At 33.7% G+C, this 25687-nt stretch overlaps 2 protein-coding genes across 3 annotated transcripts; one reads left to right on the top strand and one right to left on the bottom strand.

Moving 5' to 3' along the window:
• Positions 1–414: 414 nt before the first annotated feature.
• On the top strand, positions 415–8101 carry LOC107043978 (alpha-1,3-mannosyl-glycoprotein 4-beta-N-acetylglucosaminyltransferase B). Of its 2 annotated transcripts, none has more exons than XM_015265706.1 (5): positions 415–563; positions 3506–4952; positions 5837–5973; positions 6066–6181; positions 7276–8101. In XM_015265706.1, exons 2-5 carry the CDS (start codon positions 3628–3630, stop codon positions 7303–7305), a joined length of 1608 nt encoding a protein of 535 aa, XP_015121192.1. In that variant the 5' UTR covers positions 415–563; positions 3506–3627; the 3' UTR covers positions 7306–8101. The 2 variants fall into 2 exon arrangements, with proteins under 2 accessions (XP_015121192.1, XP_015121193.1); XM_015265707.1 differs by having other exon boundaries at positions 3453–4952.
• Positions 8102–14330: 6229 nt separating this feature from the next.
• Positions 14331–25378, bottom strand: LOC107043982 (probable cytochrome P450 303a1). The gene is made up of 10 exons (XM_015265710.1): positions 25350–25378; positions 22143–22228; positions 21382–21633; positions 19617–20064; positions 18180–18360; positions 17969–18077; positions 17376–17556; positions 16096–16213; positions 14597–14738; positions 14331–14512 (listed from the first exon to the last, which is right to left on the bottom strand). Exons 1-10 carry the CDS (start codon positions 25376–25378, stop codon positions 14331–14333), a joined length of 1728 nt encoding a protein of 575 aa, XP_015121196.1.
• Between the last annotated feature and the right edge of the window lie 309 nt (positions 25379–25687).

Below are 25687 nucleotides of genomic sequence, written 5' to 3'. Positions count from 1 at the left end.
TAGTAAGCATTACCATATGACATAGGAAGGATTACTATGTAGGGACAGTTGAAAACTCTTTTACTATATGTTACTACAGTAATTTCTTCTATGACCATTGGGGCCATTGTAATGTTTACTATTTAATTCTCTCCGTGTACAATTTTCGAAAGCAATCGACAAAAAATTAATGGAGCTCCACTAGAATTTCCTAGCAAATGCGTAAAATTTTGTATTGAATCTATTCATGCCGATCTTGACAATTTTTGAAACTTATAAAACTGTTTTATCCACCGTCTTGCTCATTTTTGATCCCACAAAAGCGCAGCTCCGCCCAACCGCCCCAAGGTGGCACCTAAAATCCATTCCCGCAAATATACCTCAAGGTTCACCTTCCCACAATCATATGATTTTCAGTTTCTCTATGAACATGTATGTAAACCTGTTTTATTGTTCTAATAAAATCTAATTTTACTTTCGCAGATTTCATCGAATGGAATTCAGTTGCGAATGACAGAAGTGCGAGACGTATTATTTACTCATGAGTGAAAAAATCTTGGGAATGTGTTAATAACCATCTTGGGGTAAGTTCAATAACCTTTTCTACTGAAAACGTCAAAGTGAATTCACAACAATTAATGCTGATTAAGAAATGTTTACATACAAGTCATGTATTCAAAAATTTGTTGACTTTTTTTCCACTGATTGAGAGATTTTTCCACTTCCGAGACAGTTTTTTGTGGTCAACACCACGTAAGTGTTGCGAAAATCATCATTAAAATGCGTTAAAGTAGTATAAATGCAGCTCAAATTTTGAAGATTAAAATCTGAAATAAATTCTAAACGGAAGTGAATATAAACAGAAACATTCTAGTTGAGCTTGTGTTTAATCGACAATTTGGTATCATTGGTGATAATTGATTTAGAAGTGTCACAATAACTCAGTCTTATGAAAAAATTAACGTTTCAAGGTTATGAAAAAGATTAAAATCTGGAAAAAATCTTGAAAAATCAGAAGAAAATATAAAAGTGCTGTATCTACTATGAAAATGGTCGTCAGTGTCACAATTTTGTAATAAATAATTTATAATTCTGGGTGCCCTGAAATTACGGATCATGTGACGACAGCAGTGCTTCGGTTCAAGTAGTATAAATATAACTCAAATTGAGAATATTACAATCCGAAATAAATTCTAAACGGAAGTTAATATAAATAGAAACGTTCTGGTTCAGCTTCCGCTAAATCGGCAGTCTAGTATCGTTGCTAATAATTGATTTAGAAGTGCTAAATTAACCGAGTTTTATGAGAAAATTAACGTTTCAAGGGCAGAAAAAAGACTAAAAGCTAGAGAAAATCTTGAAAAATGACAAAAATAAATGAAAATAAATATAACTAAAATTTCGAAGGTTAAAATCTAAAATAAGTTCTGATCGGAAATTGATATGGATAGAAACATTCTGGTTGAGTGTGTACTTAATCGGTAGTCTAGTATCATTGATAATAATTAATTTAGAAGTGCCAAAATAAGACAGACTCTCATGAGAAATTGGAGATTTCAAGGCTAGAGAAAAGATTACAATTTAAAAAAAAAAATGAAAAATTCGGAAAAAATATAAAAATGCAGTGCCCATTATGAACACGATCCAACAGTGTCCTACTATTGCAATAACTAATTATTTCTGGGTGCCCCGCAATCACGGATTAAGTGAAAGTGGCAGCATTCTATTTGTTAAAGATATCCAAGTAGTTTGGCTATTTTTTCTCCACTGAAAGGCTTTTCTACTTTTGTAGTCGAACATCAGAGTTTTCATTTAAGCCCCATTCAACCCATTTTACGATGATTTTCTTATTTAAACTTTGCAGATCTGAATTTGAATCTCGATATCGAACCGTTAGATAACATTTAAAAAATCTGTAATAAAATTAGAAAGTTTACTTTTGGAGGAAGATTAATGAAATAATTTAAAAAGTGCTATTTTTGAAAATTACGAGCATTTTTTGTGAATAATTTATAAACAATTAATTTTCCACCATGAAAATCATTTATTCGGAATCGTAACAAATTTGTTCATATTCAGAATTTTACCAGAAATCGATTTCATGTCTGAAAACATATGGTTTCCGAAAGTTTAAACAATTTAAATTATTTATTGATAAACAGTGAATGTTTAAAAAATGATAATTCTGTGCAAAATGTAATTTTAATGACGCTGAATATTTATTATTTTTTCATATTTTTCTCACGCCATTTAATTAACAAATTTGATGATTGGAAATGATTGAATCTGCAGTGGGGTCTGTAGCAAACTGTAAAAGATACTTAGGTATCCTTAATCGTTGACCATACCATAGGAACAGAAGATTTTCGAACGTACAGGGTTGTCACTGACGAGACTACACTAACAGAAAAGCGAACAGGTTCTCAAACAAGTCTTGTTTGGGCCAACAAAATCGTTAGTTGAAAATTACCAAAAAAATCATTGTTTGGTTCGAATTTGAAAGTTTCAAACATGAATAATTGCTCTGCTTTCAACAGAAACGAAATATTTGGCTCAAGAGGCGAATCATTCATACAAGACTGTGTTTTTTAAAGATAAAAATATTTTGTATTGGGGAAAGTTTATTAAGAAATATTTTGTTCTCAAGTTAAAAGATTGGCGTCATTGTTATTTCATTTAAGAATTTATTTTTTATCTGTGATTATTAAATACACTGTTAGAATATTACCCTTGAAATTTCAAGTGAAAAAGCTTGAAATTTTTAACAACAACAAAGTTACATGAAATTTCTGTATATTTCTTCATTGACGAATCAGTTAATTTCTTGAATATTCAAGTAATTCTCGATTTTCAGGTTCATACCGCAATGGAAAACCTTGAAAATTTTGAAAATTCAGACAACTTTTCTGAATTCTCAATTCATTGAAAATTGAACTGTATGTGATGTTCAATTTTCACAATGAGATTGGAAATTCAATCTTTCATTGAAAAATCAATGATTGTTTAACATGAAAAATCCAATTTTCTATAATTTTCAACATGAATGAGAAATTTAGTGAACGCTTTCAATTGGAATTGAATTCAACGTCACCATATCGAAAATTCAGATGATGCCGTGTTAAAAATTTCAAGAAATTTCTAACCGTGCAACCGAAACGACAAACTACTATCCCTCGTTTCATATGAACCGAACATTTACCGGGAGCAAAATAGGTATAGAAGCATTGAATACCGAAGAAGTAATGCTAGAAATTACATTTCTTGCTTGCACAAAGAATAAAATTTTTTGAAAAGACTAAATCTACTTTTGCAACAAAATTTTTCAATCTCGGCGCAGGCTTCGCATATTTGACACAAAAAAATCCTTTTTTGATCATTTTTAACAAACGATTTTTTGGGCACAAGACTTGTTTGAGAACTCTGCTGTTTTTCTCTCCGTGTATTATTTAAAAAAATGATTGATTTTCCCCCAGAGTTATCACAAAGACGACTGGACCTAAGAAAACATCGCATTTATCAATTGCAGATGAATCTCAACATCGACTCACCTCCACTGAACCACCCCAAAGTTCCCACCCTCCGCCGAAAGAAATCCTCCCGAAATTCCGTAGCCACCATGTAGTACCACCCGTCCCAGCCCCTCCAAAAATGATCGCTCACTTCATAACCGTGACCTCAATCCGTCGAAAATGTCTGATAATCCTGCTGTTGATACTCATCCCATGCACCGTCCTGAACCTCCTCTCCTTCCCAGACATGGGAGAGGAGACAGCCCTGCAGAACGGCATAGCTGAGCTGCAGGCAAAGCTCGAGCATCTCCAATCGAAATACGTAAACACCCGGGAGGAGATAAACCTCCTTTCCCACCAGCTCCTCCTGATGACTGAAAACTCCCACGTGCTTCCTGATCTCCAATTCATGATGCTGAATGGCACCTCAAACCTGACAACCATCAAACTCCCCACGATCTACAACTTCCTGCCACATTTCTTGAACGATCCCAACAGTCTGAGACCAGCTTTTCTGCAAAGCAAGGGTCGAACTGGTGTGAGTATGGTACTGGGAGTTCCCACGGTTAAGAGAGAGGTCCAGAGTTACCTTCTAGCTACTCTCAAGAACCTGGTGGACAGAATGACCCCGGAGGAGGCCATGGACACTGTCATAATCGTGATGGTGGCTGAAACTGACCTCGAATACGTGAGCTACGTAGCCAAACAGATCGAGGTGCAGTTCCCGATAGAGTCCGAGAGTGGACTCATAGAAGTGATATCTCCGTCGCCCTCTTACTACCCAGATTTATCAAAATTGAGGGACACTCTGGGAGACGATCACCAGAGAGTTGTCTGGAGATCCAAGCAAAACCTGGACTTTGCATTCTTAATGTCTTATGCTCAGACTAAGGGGACCTTTTACATTCAGCTGGAGGACGACATCCTGGCCAAGCAGAACTTCATCACCACTATGAAGTCTTATGCACTGCAGAAGATCAGTCAGAAGGAGAACTGGTTTGTCCTAGATTTTTGCCAGCTAGGATTCATCGGCAAGCTGTTCAAGTGTGTGGAGCTGCCCTGGTTGATCCAGTTTTTTCTCATGTTTCATAATGACAAGCCTGTCGACTGGTTGCTAGATCATTTGATTACGAATAAGGTCTGCAGTCTTGATATGGATCCCAAGCACTGTAAGATGGCTAAGGCGGAACTCTGGCTGCATTACAAACCCTCGTTGTTTCAACACATTGGGACACACTCGTCTTTGAAGGGGAAGGTGCAGAAGCTGAAGGACAAACAATTTGGGAAGATTACCATGTTTTATGCGCATGACAATCCTGATGCTACGGTGGAGACCAGGATCAAACCGTATAAACAGTATACGCTTAATAAAGCGTATAGGGGTGAGAACTTCTTCTGGGGACTACTGCCACAACCTGGGGATCATCTCAAGTTTAAATTCAAACATCCTATTTTTGTGAAGAAGTGAGTATTAGAGGACTGGAGAATCAACCACGAATAAATTTATGGGGATACTACTATCAGTTTTAAAAGTCACGGGCTATTGGAGTGAGATTTTTGACATTGAAGATCGTTTATGTTTCTTTAAAAACGAATAATTGGTCCAAAAGAATTAATTGCTTATTGTTCATTTACCCCGCAGATGCTGAAAATTTTTAAAATAGTTCAGGGCGTCCAATTTTTGAGCTAGAGAAGGTTTTTTTCGAAATTTTTGTAAAAATGTGTGCAATAACAATTACGAATTAGTTTTTTGAAATTCGACTCCTACACAGCTAATTTCGTTATTATTTTAATAAAAAATTGTACCATTTATGTAAAATAATCCGAAAAATATTTCTAAAAGAATCGAGAAAATATTTTTAATACTTTAAGGATAATTTTTCTGCCTATTTTACATGAATGACGCAAATTTTTATATTAAACAAAATGAAATTAGCTGCGTAGGCGTTGAAATTCAAAAAACTAATTCGTAATTCTTATTGTACATATTGTTTCAAAAATTTTGAAAAAAAACTCTGCAGCTCAAAAATTGGTGGCCCGAAACTATTTTAAACATTTTAAGCGTCTGCGGAGCAAACGAACAATAAACAAATCATTTTTTAGCACTAATTATTCGTTTTTAGACGTATATAATCGATCTTCAATACATGACAAATCTCACTCCAATAGCTCGCGACTATTAAAACTCATAGTAGTCTCCCCTTGAACCACTTAACTACTGCGCTACTCAATATTTTCCTAAATATCTGTATTTTATAATTGAATATGAGTGATGACAAATTTTTCACATCTTAATGCGAAAATTGAAAACAATAATGTTTATTCATTTCATTTTACATTGCTTTCAGATATTTATTTAGGAGTGGTAATCCAGAGCATCCCCTCGACAAATTTTATAATACAACAGTTGAAGTACTTCCCGAGGCTTCAAAGTTCGTCAATAGAAATAGCAATGATGTCACTGAGGATGGTTACATCATCATAGGTAGAAAAAAATCATGTTCTTACTTAATTTTGCATACAAATTATAAATAACTTCCTTGAAATGAAAACTACAATTTCCTCTTTTTATTCAAGGTAAATTTGATAGTCTTGGACTGGCCCAAGGAACAGTTGACAGGAAGTACGGAAAAATATCCGTTCTGAGATTGACAGTACACAGTGAAAGTGAAAATTGGGCAATTCTGTCTGAGGTCAGTACAATCTATTTATTGCTGTTTTTCTGATTTCACACGATTTCGCCATAGTTTTTTCTCAATATTTTTAAGAGTTGGATAGTGACCTGCATGAACAAGTTCAATAGGAAATCTAGCACATCAGAATGAATTGATTTTTTTTTCTAAAAAAATTTTGATTGAATATTTTTTAATAAAAAAAACACGCACTAAAGTTGTGGAATTCTTCAGCTGAGCCCCTAAAAAAGAAATGCAATTTTCAGTAAAATCCTAAACAACATCCGATAGAATTCCCTAGACAATTCGCGAGAAATTTCTGTTAAATTTCTATAGAATTTTCGTTGAAAATCCTATTAGTATTTTGCCGATTTCTATTGAAAAATTGGTCAGTTTTTCTGGGAGTTTTTTTCAACTGAAATGATCAATAGAAAATATTTCATAGAAAACATCAATAGAACCTATTCTATTGAACTGTTTTCTGTAGAAATTCCTCGGCTCATACTTCCTTCCGTTTATATTTAGAAAATTTATATTTGGAAAATTCTATCGAAAATATCTCAATAAAGTTCTATCGAGAGATTAAATTTTGCTGATTTTTTGATATTGAATACTAAAAACTAATGTAATTTTAATAGAAGTTCAATGGAAAGCCAATAGAATTTTCCTGCGAATTTTCTTTACTACTACAAAATAAAATAAAATCTCATGGAGAGTTTAGTAGTAATTTTCGAGATATCAAAATTATATTCGATTCAGGGAAAAAAATCATGAAATTTCTAATTTCAATGATAATTCAATAAAATTTCTGTTTTTGAGCAGCAGGAATATTCAGTATTAATTTACCCTGAATTTTCAATCAATGGAAGACTCACGAATAAATCGATCTGAAGTTTTCAAATGCCCATCAATTTTCGTGGAATTATTGAGTTGAAATTCACAATTTTCATTGATTTTGTCATCAAATTGTGAAGTTTCAATGACAAAATTCCTTGAAATTTCAGTGGAACTGTAAATGGACAGTTCAATTCAACTCCAAGATATCTCCGAAATCAATCTTGAAGTCAAATAAAAAAAATTTATTCAACTTTTCTTCGTCTTCTTGTTATCTTCAGATTCAAATAGTTGAGGATCAAACGAGTTGACGGTCACCAGGGAGTGGAGGAAAATATTATCGCTTTCAAGTGCATTAACAACTGATGGAATTAAAGAATTTAAAGTACCTGCCAAACTGAAAAAAGTGAAAATCACTGCGGAAAAATATCGTTCACAACTAGTGACATGGGTTTTTTTTTACTGACGAGGCGAGGAAATGGGAAAGGCGAGTGCGATAGGAAAAAGCCCATGACACTCACCTTGAAATATACTATTTCAATTTTTTTTTCAAGCATTTTTTGACGCGTTCCACACGATTGCAACTGTTTTAGACGAGATAAAAAAAAGTATGCGAATCTCTGTTGATGAAACGCGTAACCATATTTTGTCATATGCAAATAATTTTTAGTCCACAGAAAATCATCTATAACTTTGAATCCGAATTCGTGGGCAAGATTTCGTGGAATATCCCCTATAATTCTTTTTTTAAATGTAGTCTATGTGGATGAACTCTATCGAAAAATACCTGCCAAACTGAGCAATGAGGAGGAGAAATTCTGACCTGTTTATTTATACATTGAACAGAATATTATATAAATTTTTATCACATCGACAGAACATCATTTGTGCTTCTCCTTAAGGTATTTACCAACTGTTATTGTTATATTTATAGTTTAAATATGATATATTTTTTGACTCCCACAAGATTTGCTAAACATGAGACCTGAATACCAGCAGAAAATACTGCATCATTCGTGCAGCATTATTTATCCTTTCAAAGTATTTTTTTCTGCTTATTTAAATGAATATTAATATATAATGATGTGATTAGTGTGGCAAAGAGTTTTTAATTTGTCTGTTTTGTTTTTTCTTTTTTGTCTATAAATCGAGGGAATTTATGCAGATTAATTATTCAACATACGCAATATTCTCATGAACATTGATTGATATCAATCTTCGTTTATTTATTTAAATTTGATTAAATGTGATGTTGATGTGGAGTGATGTGATTATGTGTGGAAATATTTGATGATGTTTACTACAGTAGCGGCTTCGTATAAGATACCTCGCGCTCCGAGCGCTCGAGGCCTACCCCCACTCTCGGCACTTTTATTGCCTCCCGAATGTTTATGCCCCGTGAGCTTCTTATAAGATACCTACGGCCCCGGTCATTTTTCAACGGGAAGAGAGTAGCTGTAAGGATCAAACGGTGTTAAGGGACGAACGAAGTGATCACGAGGGTCTAATGACCTTAAGGGAAGACGGAACCCCTTTGTCTACATCAAATCTTAGAATTGAGTTTTCTCCTGCAATTATTAATTTCTATCTATGAAATTACTTTATTGACTCGATTATCGCATTGTTGGGTTAATGAAGTAGTTGAATAAACAAGTGGAGAATTGCTCTGGTATCGGATATAGTATAGCTTTCTTTGCTAATAAATTAGCAATATGCTTCCGAATGGTCACTTCATATATTATTTTCTCTATCGTATGTAATTCATACTTTTTTCATTTCATTGAATTGCATAATTTTCTTCTCAATTCATTATGTTGAATTTTCTACATGAGTAAATTCGACCATGATTATTTTTTCCTATTTTTTATAATTTTTATTTTTCATTTTTATTATGAGCGGAAATTAGTTTTGGTTCTGAAATTCTTATTTCGGATCGTAATGGGTTACACTCACTTTAATCCACTCTTACTGGTCGCATTTCAACCCAGAGCCAGCGCAGCGGACTGACACTGATTTCTCATATTTTTCAACAGGTTCATTTTTTCTACAAGCTAGGTTTAGGAATGAAACCTTCAAAATTTCCAAATATCATCATAAAAATCAAATTAATGAAGGCAGTTATCATAATCACCTTTCAACTTAGACTTGCTGGCATCCAAAGGAACATTTTAATCTATTATTGAATCCATTTGAAGCCTAGTCTACAAAGACATCGATGAAATTTGAAAAAAAAAAACGGATTTTCAAAAAAATTGGAATAACGATTATTGCTATCACCTTCATGTTCGAACTCGGTCAAGGGGACATGGAAACAAATTTTTTCAGCCGTCATTTAATTCATTCCGAACGTTTTTTTTTTCGTTATCGTAAAAAAAACAATTTTTGAAAAAATTCAAAAATAAAAAAAATCAATCAATGAATTGAATTTTAATCAATTGTTATGGATAGGGCCCAATAATACCTACATTTTAAAAAAATATATTCAATTCCATTTATTCATTAGCCAGCAATCGAAGAAAATCGAAGAAAAAATTTGATACATACACACACATAGGTACATACGTTCGGACACGATCTAAAAATTGCATTTTCGGACGCGGATCACATTGGATTGATATAACATGAAAAATCAAAAACTTAAATTTGACCGATTACAATGCTTCCATTCGGAAGCAAAAATAATAATTGCAGGAAAAAACACAATTCTAAAGATTCATATAAACACAGGAGTTCCGTTTTCCCTTAAGAGGGGGTCACACCGCTTTTTTCAAGTAATGGAAATATACATCGATTTTTTTTTCACTTTTCCCATCGAAAAATCGTAATTTTTCATCTGTGATTATTCTCGAGTCCACCAACAATCCCCCAACATCAGCTGCCATTCTATCACACGGGGTTATGTTTAGAGAGAAAAGGGAACGCGGACGATACAAATTCAAAACATTAAACACATAAATTGATTAGTTATCGATATTCATTCAGTAAAAATGAAAATTTCATTGAATTCGGGCGCAACGAGCGAGGAATCTTATTTGAAACCCGCTGATCCCTATTTTTCTCTTCTTTATGGTCGGGCTTGGTGAGGGGATAGGGGTTCCCTGAATTCCACTCTCCTACTGTCCCTAAGGTATCTTATACGAAGCCTATACTGTATTTTGTTGTGAAAATTGTTCAGATCATTCAGGGATTTTTTCAATGTCATTTGGAAAACTCAGATCTGAATTAGGGTGATTAGGGTGTAATGCATAATTTTTCATATTTTTGGCAATTTAGCAGTGGAGGTGAAAAATAGATTGAGAGTATGACAACTCAACTTTACGATGAGCTTTCGATAGAAATATTTTCGAATCTCGAGGAGATGATGAAATTTTCACACCTGAATCCGTTCTTGTAAATTTGATTTTGATCTTTTTCACTCCACTGCTGAATTATTTGTTCATCTTGGAGATCAGCTATTTTATGAGAACATGTGAAAATCCGTTTGGAGGAAGAAATTTCTAACAACAATTGCTCTTCACATTTCCTCTGGAAATTAGTAATTATGATAATTCTTAGGTTACTTTTTATCAACTGTCTGTCCATTTTGAAATAACGAAAGAATTTAACCCATTGATTATAAAATAATCAATAATTGATGGAAAACTCAGTGAAATTGAAGAAAGTTATATTTCTAAAATTAAAGGTACTTAGCTCAAACCATTGCTGCGTAATTTATAATATTGGGTGGAGTTGTAAAGTAAAAGAGAAACGATGAAAAATGAAGTGCAAGTTCGCAGCTACTATTCATAGGACATCCGAGTGGATAATTCTCTTTAATAAAATGAATGCTCTTTTTTCACTCGAACTTACACCAAAAAAATATAATAATCAATTTTAAGGGAGAGATTAACTTTTTTTCTTTCAATCCTGAAGAGGAAAAATCTTGAGTTGTCGATTAGAAAATTATATTTTGTTATTCTCATGAATTACTGACTTATTGAGAGCTTGACTGACAAAAATGATTCTCAGCACTAACGGAAATCAATGTACCCGCCTCTTGCAATCGGACCATCACCATTGTCACTTATGAAATAAGGTTGTTACTCATTAAATTGTAAAAATATTCATGACCAAAAAATAAGTCATAATAATTCAATGAAGTGATGAGAGGAGATGAGTGTCCATGAATTTTCGTACAGTTTATTTAACGAATATTTCTGAAACGAGTAGGTTTGGATGGAATTTTTTTTAGATATTGAAATTTCCTACGAAAACTTGTCGATAGTTCCCTTTAAATTTATAAGTCAATTCAACTAAACTTCTTTTTCGTTCTTCAATTTTTGTAAAATTGAGAATTGTCTCGAAAATGACCAGTTTTTTCGAGGAAAAAAATAGTTTGAAATTTTTTTTCAATCTTCTCATGCCCCACAATAGTCCTCTATTTCACATTTTTTTATCTTGAGTTTCGTCAGATAGTGAATTATTTACAAATAAGTTAAGGTATATCCCTAAAAAACTGTTTTCTTTAATGATTGTCCCAAACAATTAATTAACAAATAATTTCTTATTTGATTAAAACAGTTGTTGTTGCTTCTTTTCTTCATCAAAAACTTATGAGGATAGAACAACTCAATAACATGAGAAGTTAAGTCATTTATAATTTTTTCCGGAAATTTATATGGACTAACTTTTGAGTGGTATTGTCATGGGATATACCGCAAAGTAGTATGAATAAACTCCAGTTGAGTCGTTGAATGGAACGAGGAAAAATCAATTCGAAAACCCAAAGGAAAAAATTATTCAACATTAATCATTTTTCCCATGAATTCTAACTTTGATGTGAAAGAAATTGATCCATCCAATTCTTTCTTCAATTATTTTTTTAATCACTAGTTTCTCGTTTGACTAGGGTGTTTCGACATAACACGCCATTTCGGGATACCCAGAAACATAAATTATTTATTGCAAGAGTTTGCTGAGAGTATACTGACGATAATTTTCATATTGGGTGTAAAATTTCTATTTATTTTTTGTGATTCTTCGAGATTTTTTCTAGATTTTGAGTTGCATTTGAGTTGCATTTATCCTACCATTTATGAAAAAAATGTCACAGAAAAACCTAGCTAGACAATTCCATTGCATTTCTATTGAACTTCTTATTAGTTTTTGGTCAATTCTATTGAAATGTTCAATACAATCTATTGTATTGAAAAGGTTGATCGAATTCGATTGTTATTCGATTGTTGCACCTTACTCTGTAGAGATATTCTTTATCAAATTTCCCCGCCTCAAATTTTTCAAGTTTTTTGTTTCATCTTCTTGATGAAAAGAAATGAAAACCGAATGAAAAAACTGGGAAGATTTGAGCCCAAGAAATTCTATAAAATATCTCAATAGAATAAATTGTATAGAAAAATCGAATTTTATTGACTTTTTCTGTAGAAAATTGTCTATTGAACATTTCAAGGGAATCAGCCAAAAACTACTCGAAAGTTTAATAGAAATCCAATAGAATTGTCTAGCGAATTCGCGAGGTTTTTCTATTAATTTTTTTTCGTGCGTGATAAAAGCAGTTGTTGACGAGTGTGAGGGTTACAGGTAGAGCCGAAGGCGAGGTCTATAATCCCACTCGTTAGGGAGTACATTTTTTAAATATGTATCATATGATATTTATATAATACTAGCGAGAAAAAGACGGTTCTTTGCGCGCGGAGAATTCAAAAAGTGCCCTTTTTTCTCTTGTATTCTGAAAGATGGTTCCTGTAGGTCGTAAAATTCACGACAAAAATGGTCTCTTCCGAACTGAATTCCTCCAGACCTACTATTTTTTCTATATTTACAAGATAATGTAAACTCAACATAAAATCTCTTAAAATTCTATTTTTAGTCTGCAGTTATTTCCTGATTTCCTGATTCCATAAATTCCAAAAGTTCCACAGTCAACTGCTTAGAGTAATGATTCATCAATACACTGTGGCATTCATGACCAAATAGCCTTCGAATGCAGCCAGTCTCATGAAAAATATAACGCAAGACAATTTTCTCATTCGACTGGGATGATGAGCTTTATTTACAAAAATCCTTGACTCTGCAAAATTTTCTGTGAAAAATCATTCAAATGTAGTATTATTTATTACCAGTATAAATGTCTCAATGGTCAGTTTTAATTAAGGTAAAACAATTATTGCTAATATAACATTGTGATGGTAACGAAAATCGTTCTGTAAACTAATTATAACTAAAATTAACTGAAAAATATTTTAATGCGAGTGTAAATTTTTCTATCTGTTGATGTATGTACATATTCTGATTGGAGAAAAAACAAATCGATAATATATATGTACTTTGATCGAGTGGAATTGTATAATAAAGTATGAGGAGGAATTGAGAGAAATGCAGTCACACTGTCAATTATCCCATTGATCATTCGATAAAACTTGAAAATTTTTGTTGTCATGAAATTATAATTTTTCGTCGAGCAAATGTCAGAATGGCCTTTGTGACTAGACATCGGGTGCCATACGACCTGTCCCCGTAAAAATTCTGGCACAAAAATTCATAATGAAATAAATAGGGGAGGGTGGGCCAACATGGACACCTGGGGTAAAATGGACACTCAAAAAATTTGGGTCTAAATAGACTCTAAGGGTCTATTTAGACCCTTAATCTGACCCACATAACTCTTAATCTGACCCTTGTGACTCTTATTCTGACCCTTGTGACCCTTAATCTGACCCTCGTGACCCTTATTTTGACTCTCAAGACCCTTATTCTGACCCTTTTGACCCTTATTTTGAACCTCATGACTCTTGTTCTGACCCTTGTGACCCTTATTTTGAACCTCATGACTCTTGTTCTGACCCTTGTGACCCTTATTTTGAACCTCATGACTCTTGTTCTGACCCTTGTGACCCTTATTTTGAACCTCATGACTCTTGTTCTGACCCTTGTGACCCTTATTTTGAACCTCATGACTCTTGTTCTGACCCTTGTGACCCTTATTTTGAACCTCATGACTCTTGTTCTGACACTTGAGACCCTTAATCTGACCCTTCTTTTTACTCTCAAGACCCTTATTCTGACCCTCATGACCGTTGTCACCCTTGATTTCGGAGTCTTAATTTCGAGTACCAAATTTTTATTTATATTATTAAGAAATGGAAGCGTCCATTTTACCTCGTTTGTGCTTTGCCTTACAACTCCTACGACGCAGTCTTATAACAATGTGTTTGTTTTTATAATCTTCAAATGAATTCGGAACAGTCGATTTGATCCAATTCAACTCATTATTTAAATCTGGTGTCCATATTGCTCCACTCTCCCCTAATAACTTTCTCGTTTCATTCTTAAAATTGCTTCAATATCTCCTAGTGATTAAAACTCTGAAGGGCAATGGACTGGCAGTTACACCATCAGTAAAACCAGTTGTTGGTTTTTCCTCACCGGGAACAACTGAGAAGGTGAAAGTCTGCAGTAATGCTGCTGTGAAGACGAAAATGTTACTTTTAGCTAGGACTTCACCCATGCAATGATGTTTACCTTAAAAAATGGATGAATGTTTTAATTGTTTCGTCTGATGGAAAAGTCAAGGTTGATTTTGAAGGAACAAAAAATAATAATTACCGATACTAAATGGCATATATTGCTCAGGAATGGAAATATTTCCTTTTGAATCGATGAACCTTTCAGGTCGAAATACTTCAGGATCTTCGTAGAACTCATCACTCATTAATATTCTGCTGAAATTTGCTGCTAGCATTGTGTCCTAAAATTAATTATGAACAATTCAGAATTAAAAGTAATTATTTAGTATGATAGGCAGAAATAAAAGGTAATATTGAAGTTCAAGTTGGATCTAAGAGATTCTGTCACTGCAAAATAATTTCAATTTCTTGAGAATTCCAAAATGATGGGATTTTCAACTTGAAATTTACCCTAGATTGGTCACCCCACGAGGAAAACCCCGTCGCGCGTCGTTTTTCTTTAATTACAATTGACTGGCTAACCGGAAAAATTAAAAAAAAATTGACTTCGTCAATTAACGTGTCTAAAAAATTATAGCAGTTTTTAAAACAAAATATTTCCCAAGATTCGTAAAAAAAACAAATTATGTCGGACAGATGCATCATTTTTTACCGCGTTAATAGTATATTATATCATCAGGCGATAAAAGTATTATCTGGCGAATGTGGGTTTATAATCCGAGCCGAAGGCGAGGATTATAATCACATTCACCAGATAATGCTTTTATCGCCGTGTGACATATGATATTTTATGTCGTTTTTATGAAATTGTCCATGACACCATGTTGCCAGAAACTCGCTAATCGCACCCGGGCAGTGGAGAATGAATTTGGCAACGCTAAAGCCTAAATAACACGACGGGGAATCCCAGCGGAGGTGATCAAGTTGCAGGGTCGCGTTTGTCGACCAGACTAGGGTTAAGAGGCTATGAAACTTACCATCGGAGTAGAAACTGGATTCCAAGTTTTTTCGTCGTCAGACGACTATTCATCAAAACCCAACTTCTTACATTATCAATAACCTTGGTATCTATAATGTACCAATTTGGGTTTTGCTAAACAGTCCTCTGACACCGAAAAAACTTGGAATCGAATTTCTACTCCGATGGTAAGTTCTATTGCCTCTTAATTAAATAGGATTTTGAAGTTCAAGTTGAATTTAAGGCACATTAGCCCTGCAAAATAATTTCAATTTCTTAAAAATTCCATAATAATGGGAATTTCAACTTGAAATTTAAATTGACTTGAAATAGAAATAGGATTTTAAATAAAAGAACATGGATTGCTTAGGAATTGAAATATTTTCGTTTTAATCGATGAATTTTTCAGGTCGAAATACTTCCGGATTATCGTAGAACTTATCACTCATTAATATTCTGCTGAAATTTGTTACTAGCATTGTGTCCTAAAATTAATTATGAAAAAATTCATAATTAAAGGTAGTTATTTACCATGATACACCGAAATAAAACGAAACATTGAAGTTCGAGTTTAATCTAAGAAATTTTTTCCCTGCAAAATACTTTCAATTTCGTAGAAATTCTATAATAATGGGAATTTCAACTTGAAATAGAGATTGGATTCTACATAAAAGAACAACCTTTGGTATTCGATACCCCATAATATAAGTGTCCTTCAACGCCCGGTGTGGAATATTCATGGTCCTTCCCATGAACATTCGGATGGATTCCAGAGTAATTGCATTCACGTACGTCATTCTGAACAAAAATCAATTCCAAAATTATTTTCTACCTTTGCGATGGATATAATATGAGGTATTCTAGCCAAATGAGTCAACGGCCAACCCTCACCCTCTTGAAAATTGATGACAATTTTTTCTACGATTGGGGGGGCTTGAAAAACTATCTCAAATTTTTTCAGATTTTTTTGACAGCCCAGTTCGAAGATTTTTTTTTTCAAATTGTTCGTTTTTTTACAATAACTCGAGTTCTACTCATCCGACTTCGATTTATTAGGAATCAAAATTTTCCATTTTTCACCACCTATAAGAATGTTTTTTGTCCAAATTTTTTCCAATCTCTAGATGCTCGAAATAATGAATTTTCGAAAAAAAAATTAAAAAACTTGAATTTGGCTAATTACGTCACAGTTGATTATTTTAAATTCTTTTCAGTAATTCCTATAATCAAAACAAAAATTTTGAGCCGTCATGCATATTGGGTTTCGTCTTAGATCTATTTTATTTTTAATTTTTTATTCTCAAAATTCCGCGAATTCGGTCAAAATACCCCAAAATGTCATTGGTTGACTTTGATTATAAACAGTATGAAGTAAATTTAAATATATACCTATATATTACATATTTTTTCGATACATAATTGAAGTCGTTTTAAGGTGTTTTCACCAAATTTTCACAACTTTAAAAAGAAAAAATTGAAAAAAAATAGATCCTGGATGGAACCCAACATGCACGACGGCTCAAAATTTTCGTTTTCATTATAAGAATTACTGAAAAATAAATTAAAATAATCGACTGTGACCCAATTGGCAAAATTCAACTTTTGTTTTTCAACTTTTTTTTTCTCGAAAATTCGTTATTTCGAGCATCTAAAAATTGGAAAAAAAATTTAAAAAACATTCTTATAGGTGGTGAAAAATGGAAATTTTTGCCGCCTAATAAATCGAAATCGGATGAGTAGAACTCGAGTTATTGTAAAAAAACGGAACAATTTGAAAAAAATCATATTTCCGAACTGGGCTATCAAAAAAATCTGAAAAAATTTGAGAGATAATTTTTCAAGCCCCCTAATCGTAGAAAAAATCGTCATCAATTTTCAAGAGTGTGACGGTTAGCGGTTGACTCATTTGGCATGGAATACCTCATACTATTTCTCTAATCATCCTGTAAGTGGAAAATACCTGGGTCGATCAGACAGGCATGGAAACCTGTCCCTTCCAATTTCTCTGTCGATTTCCTCCTGAGCTTTTCTTTGCACCTCAGGATATAGCACAAGGTAGAGAAAGCAGAAGTTCAGGGCTTTTGTTGTTGTCTCTGATCCTGCCATGAATAAATCCACCCAAATTGCGAGTAATTGTAATTCTAGAAATGAAATAAATTCCTTGACTTTTGATTGGAAAATGATTTTAACAGTTTCGAGGTTCCAAAACTTGGAATATTGAATATCATGGAGTCGCTAATTATACAATCATCGCTGCAAAGAGTCATATTAACAGAAAATGTCATTTAGCATAATATTTTATTTTTAAATCATTCAGTTTTACGATAAGATAAACCGACGAGCGTCCGAACCCGTCCAGTAATCGAACAGATTTATGTATTTATTCTAGAACAAATGCTCAATCTAGTGGAATGAAGCTTTTATCCTTTTGAAACAATACACAGTATCTCATCCAGAGGGTGCGAAAGGATAGACACGTGCACTGATCAAAGGATTTATTTGCTGTTTTATCATTTTACTCTAGAAATTTGAGTGAATTCTTCCTCCACAAACCTGAAAATGTTTCATTATGAGACTCAGACTGCAGAATCTTCAAGTACGCATCCATGAGACATTTAGGTACATCTGGATTAAACTTCTTCTTATGATTCACCAATTCTTCCTGCAAATTCAACAAAAAAACAAAATATTGATAAAAAAAACAAATTCTTGTCGACAATAATGTTAGCACCACAATGTAGCAAGAGAGAATGATGGAAATCACATTTAAAAAACTCCACAACTGCTGATGAATCTCCATGAATTGTTTATACCCCGAGGCAACAGGTGCGATGTATCTCAGAATAGGAAAATGTCCAAACAAACATCCGGTCATATCGCATGCTTTGAAAAGAGTCGTGAGGATTCTCTGGAGGTGGTTGAGTCGTCTATCATCCACATTGTACCTATCAATAATTATTAATAATAATCAAAATAAAATCGACACAAATACATGGTGAAGTAATAAAATGACATAAGATAGGGCATATTTCTAAAATGCATCTATTTAGAGAGCAACGCCTAAAGATTTTTTCGTGGGCAACAAGAATATCTTTCGATATTTCCTCTGCATCTGTTAGTTGGAGATATTTGCGAATTTCAACCGCACAGAGGCGAAAATATTATTAAACAGCCATTCGTTTCTAATCCTTAATTTTGGAGTCTTAATTTCGAGCACCAAATTTCCATTGCCAAACTCGATTTGGATTTTTACTGTATAGAGGGATATAGAGAGGGATATAGAGCCATATTGAGACCCTCATTTTGACCCTTGTGATCCTTAGTTTCTGACTCCCATGACCTTTATTTGGACCCTTATATGACCTTTGTGATCCTTAATCTGACCCTTGTGACCCTTATTTGGATCTTTAATCTAACTCTCATTATAACGCTCGTGACCCTTGTTTTTTGACCCTCATGTTCCTTATTTGGACCCTTACTCTGACCCTTGTAACCCTTAATTTGATTCTTGTGATACTTATTTAGATCCTTAATTTGACTCTAGTTACCCTTATTTGAGCCCTTAATCCGACCCTTGGTACCCTTAATCTGACCCGCGTGACTCTTATTTTCACCTTCATGACCTTATTCTGACCTTTGTGACCCTTATTCGGGCTCTTATTGTAACTTTTGCGACCTTTCATCTGACCCTTGTGGCCCTTATTTTGACCCTCGTGACCCTTATTCTAACCCTCGTGACCTTTGACACTCTTGACTTCGGAGTCTTAATTTCGAGTACCAAATTTTTATCACTAGAAGTCGATTTGGATTTTTTATAACATAGAGAGGTGGGCTCAATCGTATCAGTAGTTTCGGAGATATTTGACTGTTTCTAAAAATATTGTATACGTAATATCTTCAAGACTACTCAACCGATTTCACTTTATTTTCAAAATATTCGTTCCGATGCCCTCTGTCGAAATCAATCAAAATATATGTACCCGTTCATACAAAGTTTTCCAGATATTCCCTTTTTCTGTTTTTTCATAGAAAAAAACTTTGTAATCACTCTCGGTTGTACAAAAATCGAGAAATCAACTTGAAATTTGGACAAAAAATATGTATATACCCATCCATACGAAGTATTCGAAACCTTAGGACTTGAAGAAAATGGACTGCTTCTATCTAATCGCATTTTACTATTTTGGATTGAACTTTTTACCTTTTTCCTGCCATCATCCTCCACAACGTATTCAGGATAGGAACTCCAAAGACTTCGTCCATCTGAGTAACCATTTCCGAAGTCTGAGAAACTCGCCTGACATCTGCGTAGTCCTCCGCCTTCATGTACATGTCCTCAATCTTGATAGTTTTCTTCGAACATTGCTCTTGAGAATTTTTAATACTCCCTTTGTCCTCCGATTTTTTCTTCAAATCTTGACCGCATAACTGATAGATTCTCCCATCGTTTTTGATGTTGTTGGCGGATTTCACAGGTTTTCGGTTCATTGATGTAATTTCTAATTGATGCAATAAGCTGTTCACTAGGTGTTTGGCTTCTTCGCCAATTAATGTCGCCATGTTATTCTTTCCGAAGCCGAAATCACGGAGGTGACGCAGGACGAATCGTCTCTGCTCGGTCCAGAGGACTCCATCAGTTACCAGAACTCCTGGGGAAAGATTTTCAATTTATTTGCTGAAAACATGATTCATTCCCCGGCGGGCGCAAAGTACACATTTCAAAATAAAATTTCTCATCGCACCGATTTGGTGATTGCAAGTGATTTCAAGCGATTTCAAATGATTTCATATTGATTTGAAGTGATTTTATCACATGATTTCATTCGATTCTAACTGATTTCATTGTAGAGTGACACTGTGATTTCACCAGTAATGGGCCACACTGAATTTCACTAATCCCTAGACTGTTAAGAATTTTCGTCTGAATTTTCCGTACCAAAGTCCGGAAATTTTTATCGTGTTCAAATTCCGCTGAAATTTTAAGAAATCTTGTCATTGAAAAATCAAATATTCTATTGACTTTCTGTTTAAATGATCTGGAAATCAATAAAATACTTAATTTTTCAATTATTCTGTGAAAATTGAGAAAAATCAGGAAAATTCAGGAAAAATTGAAAATTCATGTCATTTTGTTTCTGAATATTCAAGTTCTACTGAAAATTCAATCAAGTTGTGAAATTTCCATCTCACTCCCACCAAAAATTCATGGATTTCCGTGAATTCTACAGAAAATTTGAAATTTCATAACCATTTTTTCCCTAAATCCGATTCAATGTCACTCTCATGAGATTGACTGTAATATCTTTTTTTTTTTTTTTTTTTTTTNAGTCTGATGAGACTATATGGCGATTGATCAAGACTTTAAAAATGGTTAGATCTCACCATTCTACCCGGCCAGGAATCGAACCTGGAACCTATCCGTTGTGAGGCAACGGCCTTAACCACTACGCCAGGCCACCGGCCTGTAACATCTTTCATGAAATTTCAAGAAGTTTTTAAAAGTGTAGTACACTGAGAAGAAAATAGAATTCTGTCAATCAATTTTGTTTCAGAAAAACAAATTCAGAAAAATCATGAAAATTCAGGGAAAAATTGAAAACTAATAGATTTCCGTGAATTTTACTTGAAGCTTGAAATTTCATAGCCATTGTTTCCCTAAATCCAATTCAATGTCGCTCTCATAAAATTTACTATAATATCTTCCATGAAATTCGAAAGCGAACGAAGCGAGCGACCGGCACTGATTTTTTAATTTTCTCGTGAACCTCTTCGTTATTGAAATATTTCAGAGAAAGATTTCGTACGAAATTTTCCTATCTGTTCCACTCGCTTATTCCAGTACAAAATTCCTCATAAGAATAAAATTATGAAATGAAGAAAAAATAAATTATTCAGTTAATCAATTAATTAATTATTCGTTAATTATTTATGATTAATTCATGATCCATTTTTGCCTTGACATTTACCTCGCCTCTTCCCCCAAGTTCGTGACTCATATACCGGCCCAATGGGTCGTCCATCACAATCCTCATTCATCAACATTGATTTCATACTCTCGTAAGTATTGAGTACAACAATTCTATCGGTTCCAATTTTCAATCCCACGATCGGGCCATATTTTTTTCCCAACAGTGTACAAGTCTCGTGGAGATATCCAGTTTTCTTGCGGAGCCTTGCGACTTCCAAGGCGCATCCTAGAAAGGGCCACCATTTCGGTCCTTCGAAATCGGGAAAGAAGAAGTAATTGGAGAATTAATTCTTAAAATCGAAATAAAAAAAAATAAGTGAACACTGTTCAAAAATCTGCCCTGAAATTTCGGGTAGGTCTTGGAAATTTATAATAAGTAACATTTTCACTGAAATTTCAAGGAATTTCGTCAATGACAATTATTAATTTCATGGAAAAATCGGTGGGAAGTGTAAATTTCTAATTAATTATTTCGAGAAAATTAATGAAAAATCCGGAAAATTCAGAGAAATCTCTCCTTAAATTCCAGATTCCTCTAAATTTGGTAGTGAATATTCATTTTCACTTGAAAATTCATGTAACTTGTGGAATTTCCGTCTTATTGCCGCTAGAAAATTGGGCTTTTACTTAAATTTTCAAAAAAATTTGAACTTCTATTGACTTTCCCCTTAACTCAAATTCAAGGTTTTTTCCCGGAAAATTCAGCCAAATTTTTCAACAGCGAAGATCTTTAATAAGATCAGTCTTTTATGCATTTACCTGGAGGATAATCTTTTGGTTTCATTGACCCCCAGTATAACAGAAGCATCACTAAAATTACGAATAATAATGATGGTGGGATCATCCTGAAACAAAATAAAATAAAATCATACAAATATTTAAAAACTATCTTTTCTTAACAAATTTAATTTTTTTTCATCATATTCCTTTTTACCTGTAGTTAAAAGATGAGGGTTAAAGTAAACAAGATGTAATCCAAGATATGAAAATAATCAATGTTTTTGCGGGAGAAAATAAATTAGTAGTGACTTTATCAAAGGGGTGATGAATTCGAATTTTGATTATTCGAAATGATGATTATTCGAATGAAGCTATTTCATAAAAAATTGTAGGAAAACTTTTCCCATTTTGAACGTTTCCTTTGTGAACGTGGAGAAAGAAAATTGTAGAGTAATGGGAGAGCGAAATTGTATTACGGGAATTTTTATTTGAAATTCAGAAAAAAAAAGGTGTGGCGAATTGTGTCATGAGAACATTTTTGAAGATTCCATTGTTCCAAAGTGACTTTCTGGTCAATGAAAAAATTAAAATCTATTTTTTTCTTGTTTTTGTTTTCGAATGGAAGTTTTGTAATCGTCCAATTTTACGATCTTCTAATTTTGCTTGGAGATGATGTTGAATGTCAAAACTTGCTTTGATTCGCTTTATTTTTCCCGATTTCCGGTTGAACTAAAATCTAAAAATTATCTAATTAAAATTTTTGTCCGTAGCTTTGTTTATTTCAGTGTTCTGAACATTGAGTATCAATTTCAAGATGATCCCATCATTTTCACTCACTGTACTTTCAGAGGGCAAAATCGTTTATTTTTCCATTTTTTTAAACTCCCCGCCGTATGGAATGGGCGTAGGTAGGTTAAAACATTTTCTTTAGTGACTACACATGTGAGAAAAATCTCACAGAGGCCATTTTTTTATTACACGACTTTAAAATTTCAGTAGGTCCCCCCTTAATGAAACGTAAAGAACGCCTTTTTTGGGCGTAATTTACGTTTTCATTTTGACTGCACGGAGAGAAATATTCAATAAAAATTACCAGAAAAAAGACGTAAAAATTACGTTTCGAAACTTAATCTGGGAGCGAAGTAAAATTCAATAAAAAGTGTCAATCGTCACGTAAATTCTACGATCTGTTTCGTAAAAATTACTCATCCGTCCGACGCCTCACGGCTAGCCATGAGTCACCGTGAAGGGGAGATTTTAACAACACGTTCCGTAATTTTTCCGGAATTTTTCGTAAAAATTCTTAAACATCCAAGAATATTCATGTTCTGAGGCATAATAAGTTTTGAAGTTTCTGTTAGATTTTACAACTTCCAGAAAAATTACGTGACTTTTTCGAATTTTTTCGGTGACAGACCCAAAAATTTACTGAACGTTTCAGATTTATTTTCTTATATTCCTATAGAAATTCACTGAAAACGATTCTCGCTTGCGGATTACGTGAAATGTTCCGTAATTTTTCTTGAATATTTCTGTCCGTGTGTAAAATACGCCTTTTCGAAGCTTAAATTTCTATTTTCGCAACAAAAAAAACACCACCAGACATCATATTGGCGTTAAGCATGAATTACGATTAGCAAACTGTAAATTACGCTTAGCTAAACGTAATTTATGTTTAGATTTTTCTGTGTGTGAGGTCTCCCCTTAATCATGTATGATTGAGAAAAATGATAATGCGTGAATGATTATTTCACACATCTCATGTGTTTTTTGACTCGCTACACCTACTCCATCCACCAAAATACAATGCATACAATAACATTTGCAAAATTCTCCGGCATATCTTCGCTGCATATCCAGATAGCGATTTGCTCCAGCGTATGAAAGAAAGTGAAACGGGGTCCCCGTATCTTATGAGAGAAAGTTGTCCGCGGAAGAAGCAAACACACTTGTTACTCGTAAGAGTACCTTGCCCTCCGTAATACACTCCTTATAACCTCCATTATGTAATACAAGATGATGAAAAATTTTGTTGGAGAAAAGAGGAATGATATTTCGTTTATGCATTGTATTTTTCTACCGAAAGGTGGGAAAAATTCCTTTTTGTGAGTTTCTCATATGCAAAAGAATGATTTGTCAGAATGAAAGGATTTTTAAAAATTATTGGTCAATTAATTGATTTTTTTCGACAATTAGAGTTAATAATCTTAAGAATTTTTATAGTATTTTGACGGTTTTCTGTCATTCACAAGAAGAGGAGCTGACAAATGGAATTTTTTAAATTTGTTTATTTAATCCCTCAAGCACGGCGCCCTTTTGACACTGATCTTGCCGTGCGCTAAATAGCAACGCAATTTACCAACTGTCAATAGCCCAAAAAAGATATAAAATAGCAGTAATCAACAACAAGCGATTACTCTTCACAACAGAGTTTGCACAAATTTGTAAAATTCTATATTTTCGTTCATGCAGCGCACTTTTCTACCGAAAGGTGGAGAAAATTCCTTTTTATAAGTTTCTTAACTGCTTTCTTCATGCAAACTCAGGATTTCATCATCTTCCGATTATTGGCGAATAATCATTAGCAAATAAAGGATTCTAAATTATTGATATTTTACAAAAATTCTTGGAAAATATGCAAAAGAATGATTTGTTAGAATGAAATGATTTTTTAAAATTATTGGTCAATTAATTAATTTATTTCGACGATGGGAGTTAATAATCTTAAGGATTTTTATAGTGTTTTGACGATGTCATTCCCAAGAAGAGGAGTTGACAAATGGAATTTTCATCACGCTGTGGGAAAAAGTAACTTTTTCACACATTGTGATGAAAAATATCGTTCGATACTCATGGGAAAAGTGTTTTTTGGCTCGTGGGATTATATCACTCGCCTTCGGCTCGTGCCATAAACCTACCACGAGTCAAAAAAAACTTTTCCGCACTCGTATCGAAATACACTATTTTCAAATTTGTTTATTTAACCCTTCAAGCACGGCGCCCTTTTGCCACTGATCTCGCCGTGCGCTAAATAGCAACGCAATCCACTAACTTCCAATAGCCCAAGAAAGATATAAAGTAGTAGTAATCAAAGACAAGCGATTAGTCTTCACAACAGAGTTTGCACAAATTTGTAAAATTCTATATTTTCGGTAATATTCAACTTTGATTCAACTTTTAAATGAAACCTGCATTCGCACGTGGGTCCGGGGTTAAGGGAAAATCTATTCACAATAATCAACTCACCCAGACGCCATAGAAATGATGTCGTTCATGGTGTAATGAGTACTGCATCAAGTTGTTGGTGGAAGTTGCTTTTAAATCTCCATGGGCGATGCAACTGCAGTTTGATGTGGATTGGAGGGAGAAATCGGAGTTACAACGTTTCTCACTATTGCATTCACTTTTTTCTATGTTTCATCGCCTTGATTCCCAGGATAAATTCGATTCTCCCTTGAAAATGATTGTTCATTACTCTCAATTACGGTTTCCAAAATCTTCAACAGTATCTTTATTTTCAGGGACAAGACCTTCTTTATTGCGTCGACATTCATTAACATTTCATAATTCAGAATATGTGAAGG

Source organism: Diachasma alloeum, unplaced genomic scaffold, assembly GCF_001412515.2.
Source record: "Diachasma alloeum isolate Michigan unplaced genomic scaffold, Dall2.0 Dall_scaffold_00651, whole genome shotgun sequence".
NCBI classification, from domain to species: Eukaryota; Metazoa; Arthropoda; class Insecta; order Hymenoptera; family Braconidae; genus Diachasma; species Diachasma alloeum.
This window is presented reverse-complemented; position numbering and strand designations above follow the sequence as displayed.

What these genes read in the sequence shown, in the direction of transcription:
- LOC107043978 (XM_015265706.1), top strand. Translation starts at nt 3,628, where the DNA reads ATGATCGCTCACTTCATAACCGTGACCTCAATCCGTCGAAAATGTCTG. An exon ending in CATCCTATTTTTGTGAAGAA is followed by an intron (nt 4,953 to 5,836) that starts GTGAGTATTAGA and finishes CATTGCTTTCAG; the next exon opens with ATATTTATTTAGGAGTGGTA. An exon ending in GGATGGTTACATCATCATAG is followed by an intron (nt 5,974 to 6,065) that starts GTAGAAAAAAAT and finishes TTTTTATTCAAG; the next exon opens with GTAAATTTGATAGTCTTGGA.
- LOC107043982 (XM_015265710.1), bottom strand. Translation starts at nt 25,378, where the DNA reads ATGAACGACATCATTTCTATGGCGTCTGG. An exon ending in ACCAAAAGATTATCCTCCAG is followed by an intron (nt 21,634 to 22,142) that starts GTAAATGCATAA and finishes CCGATTTCGAAG; the next exon opens with GACCGAAATGGTGGCCCTTT. An exon ending in ATATATGCCATTTAGTATCG is followed by an intron (nt 14,513 to 14,596) that starts GTAATTATTATT and finishes CCATTTTTTAAG; the next exon opens with GTAAACATCATTGCATGGGT.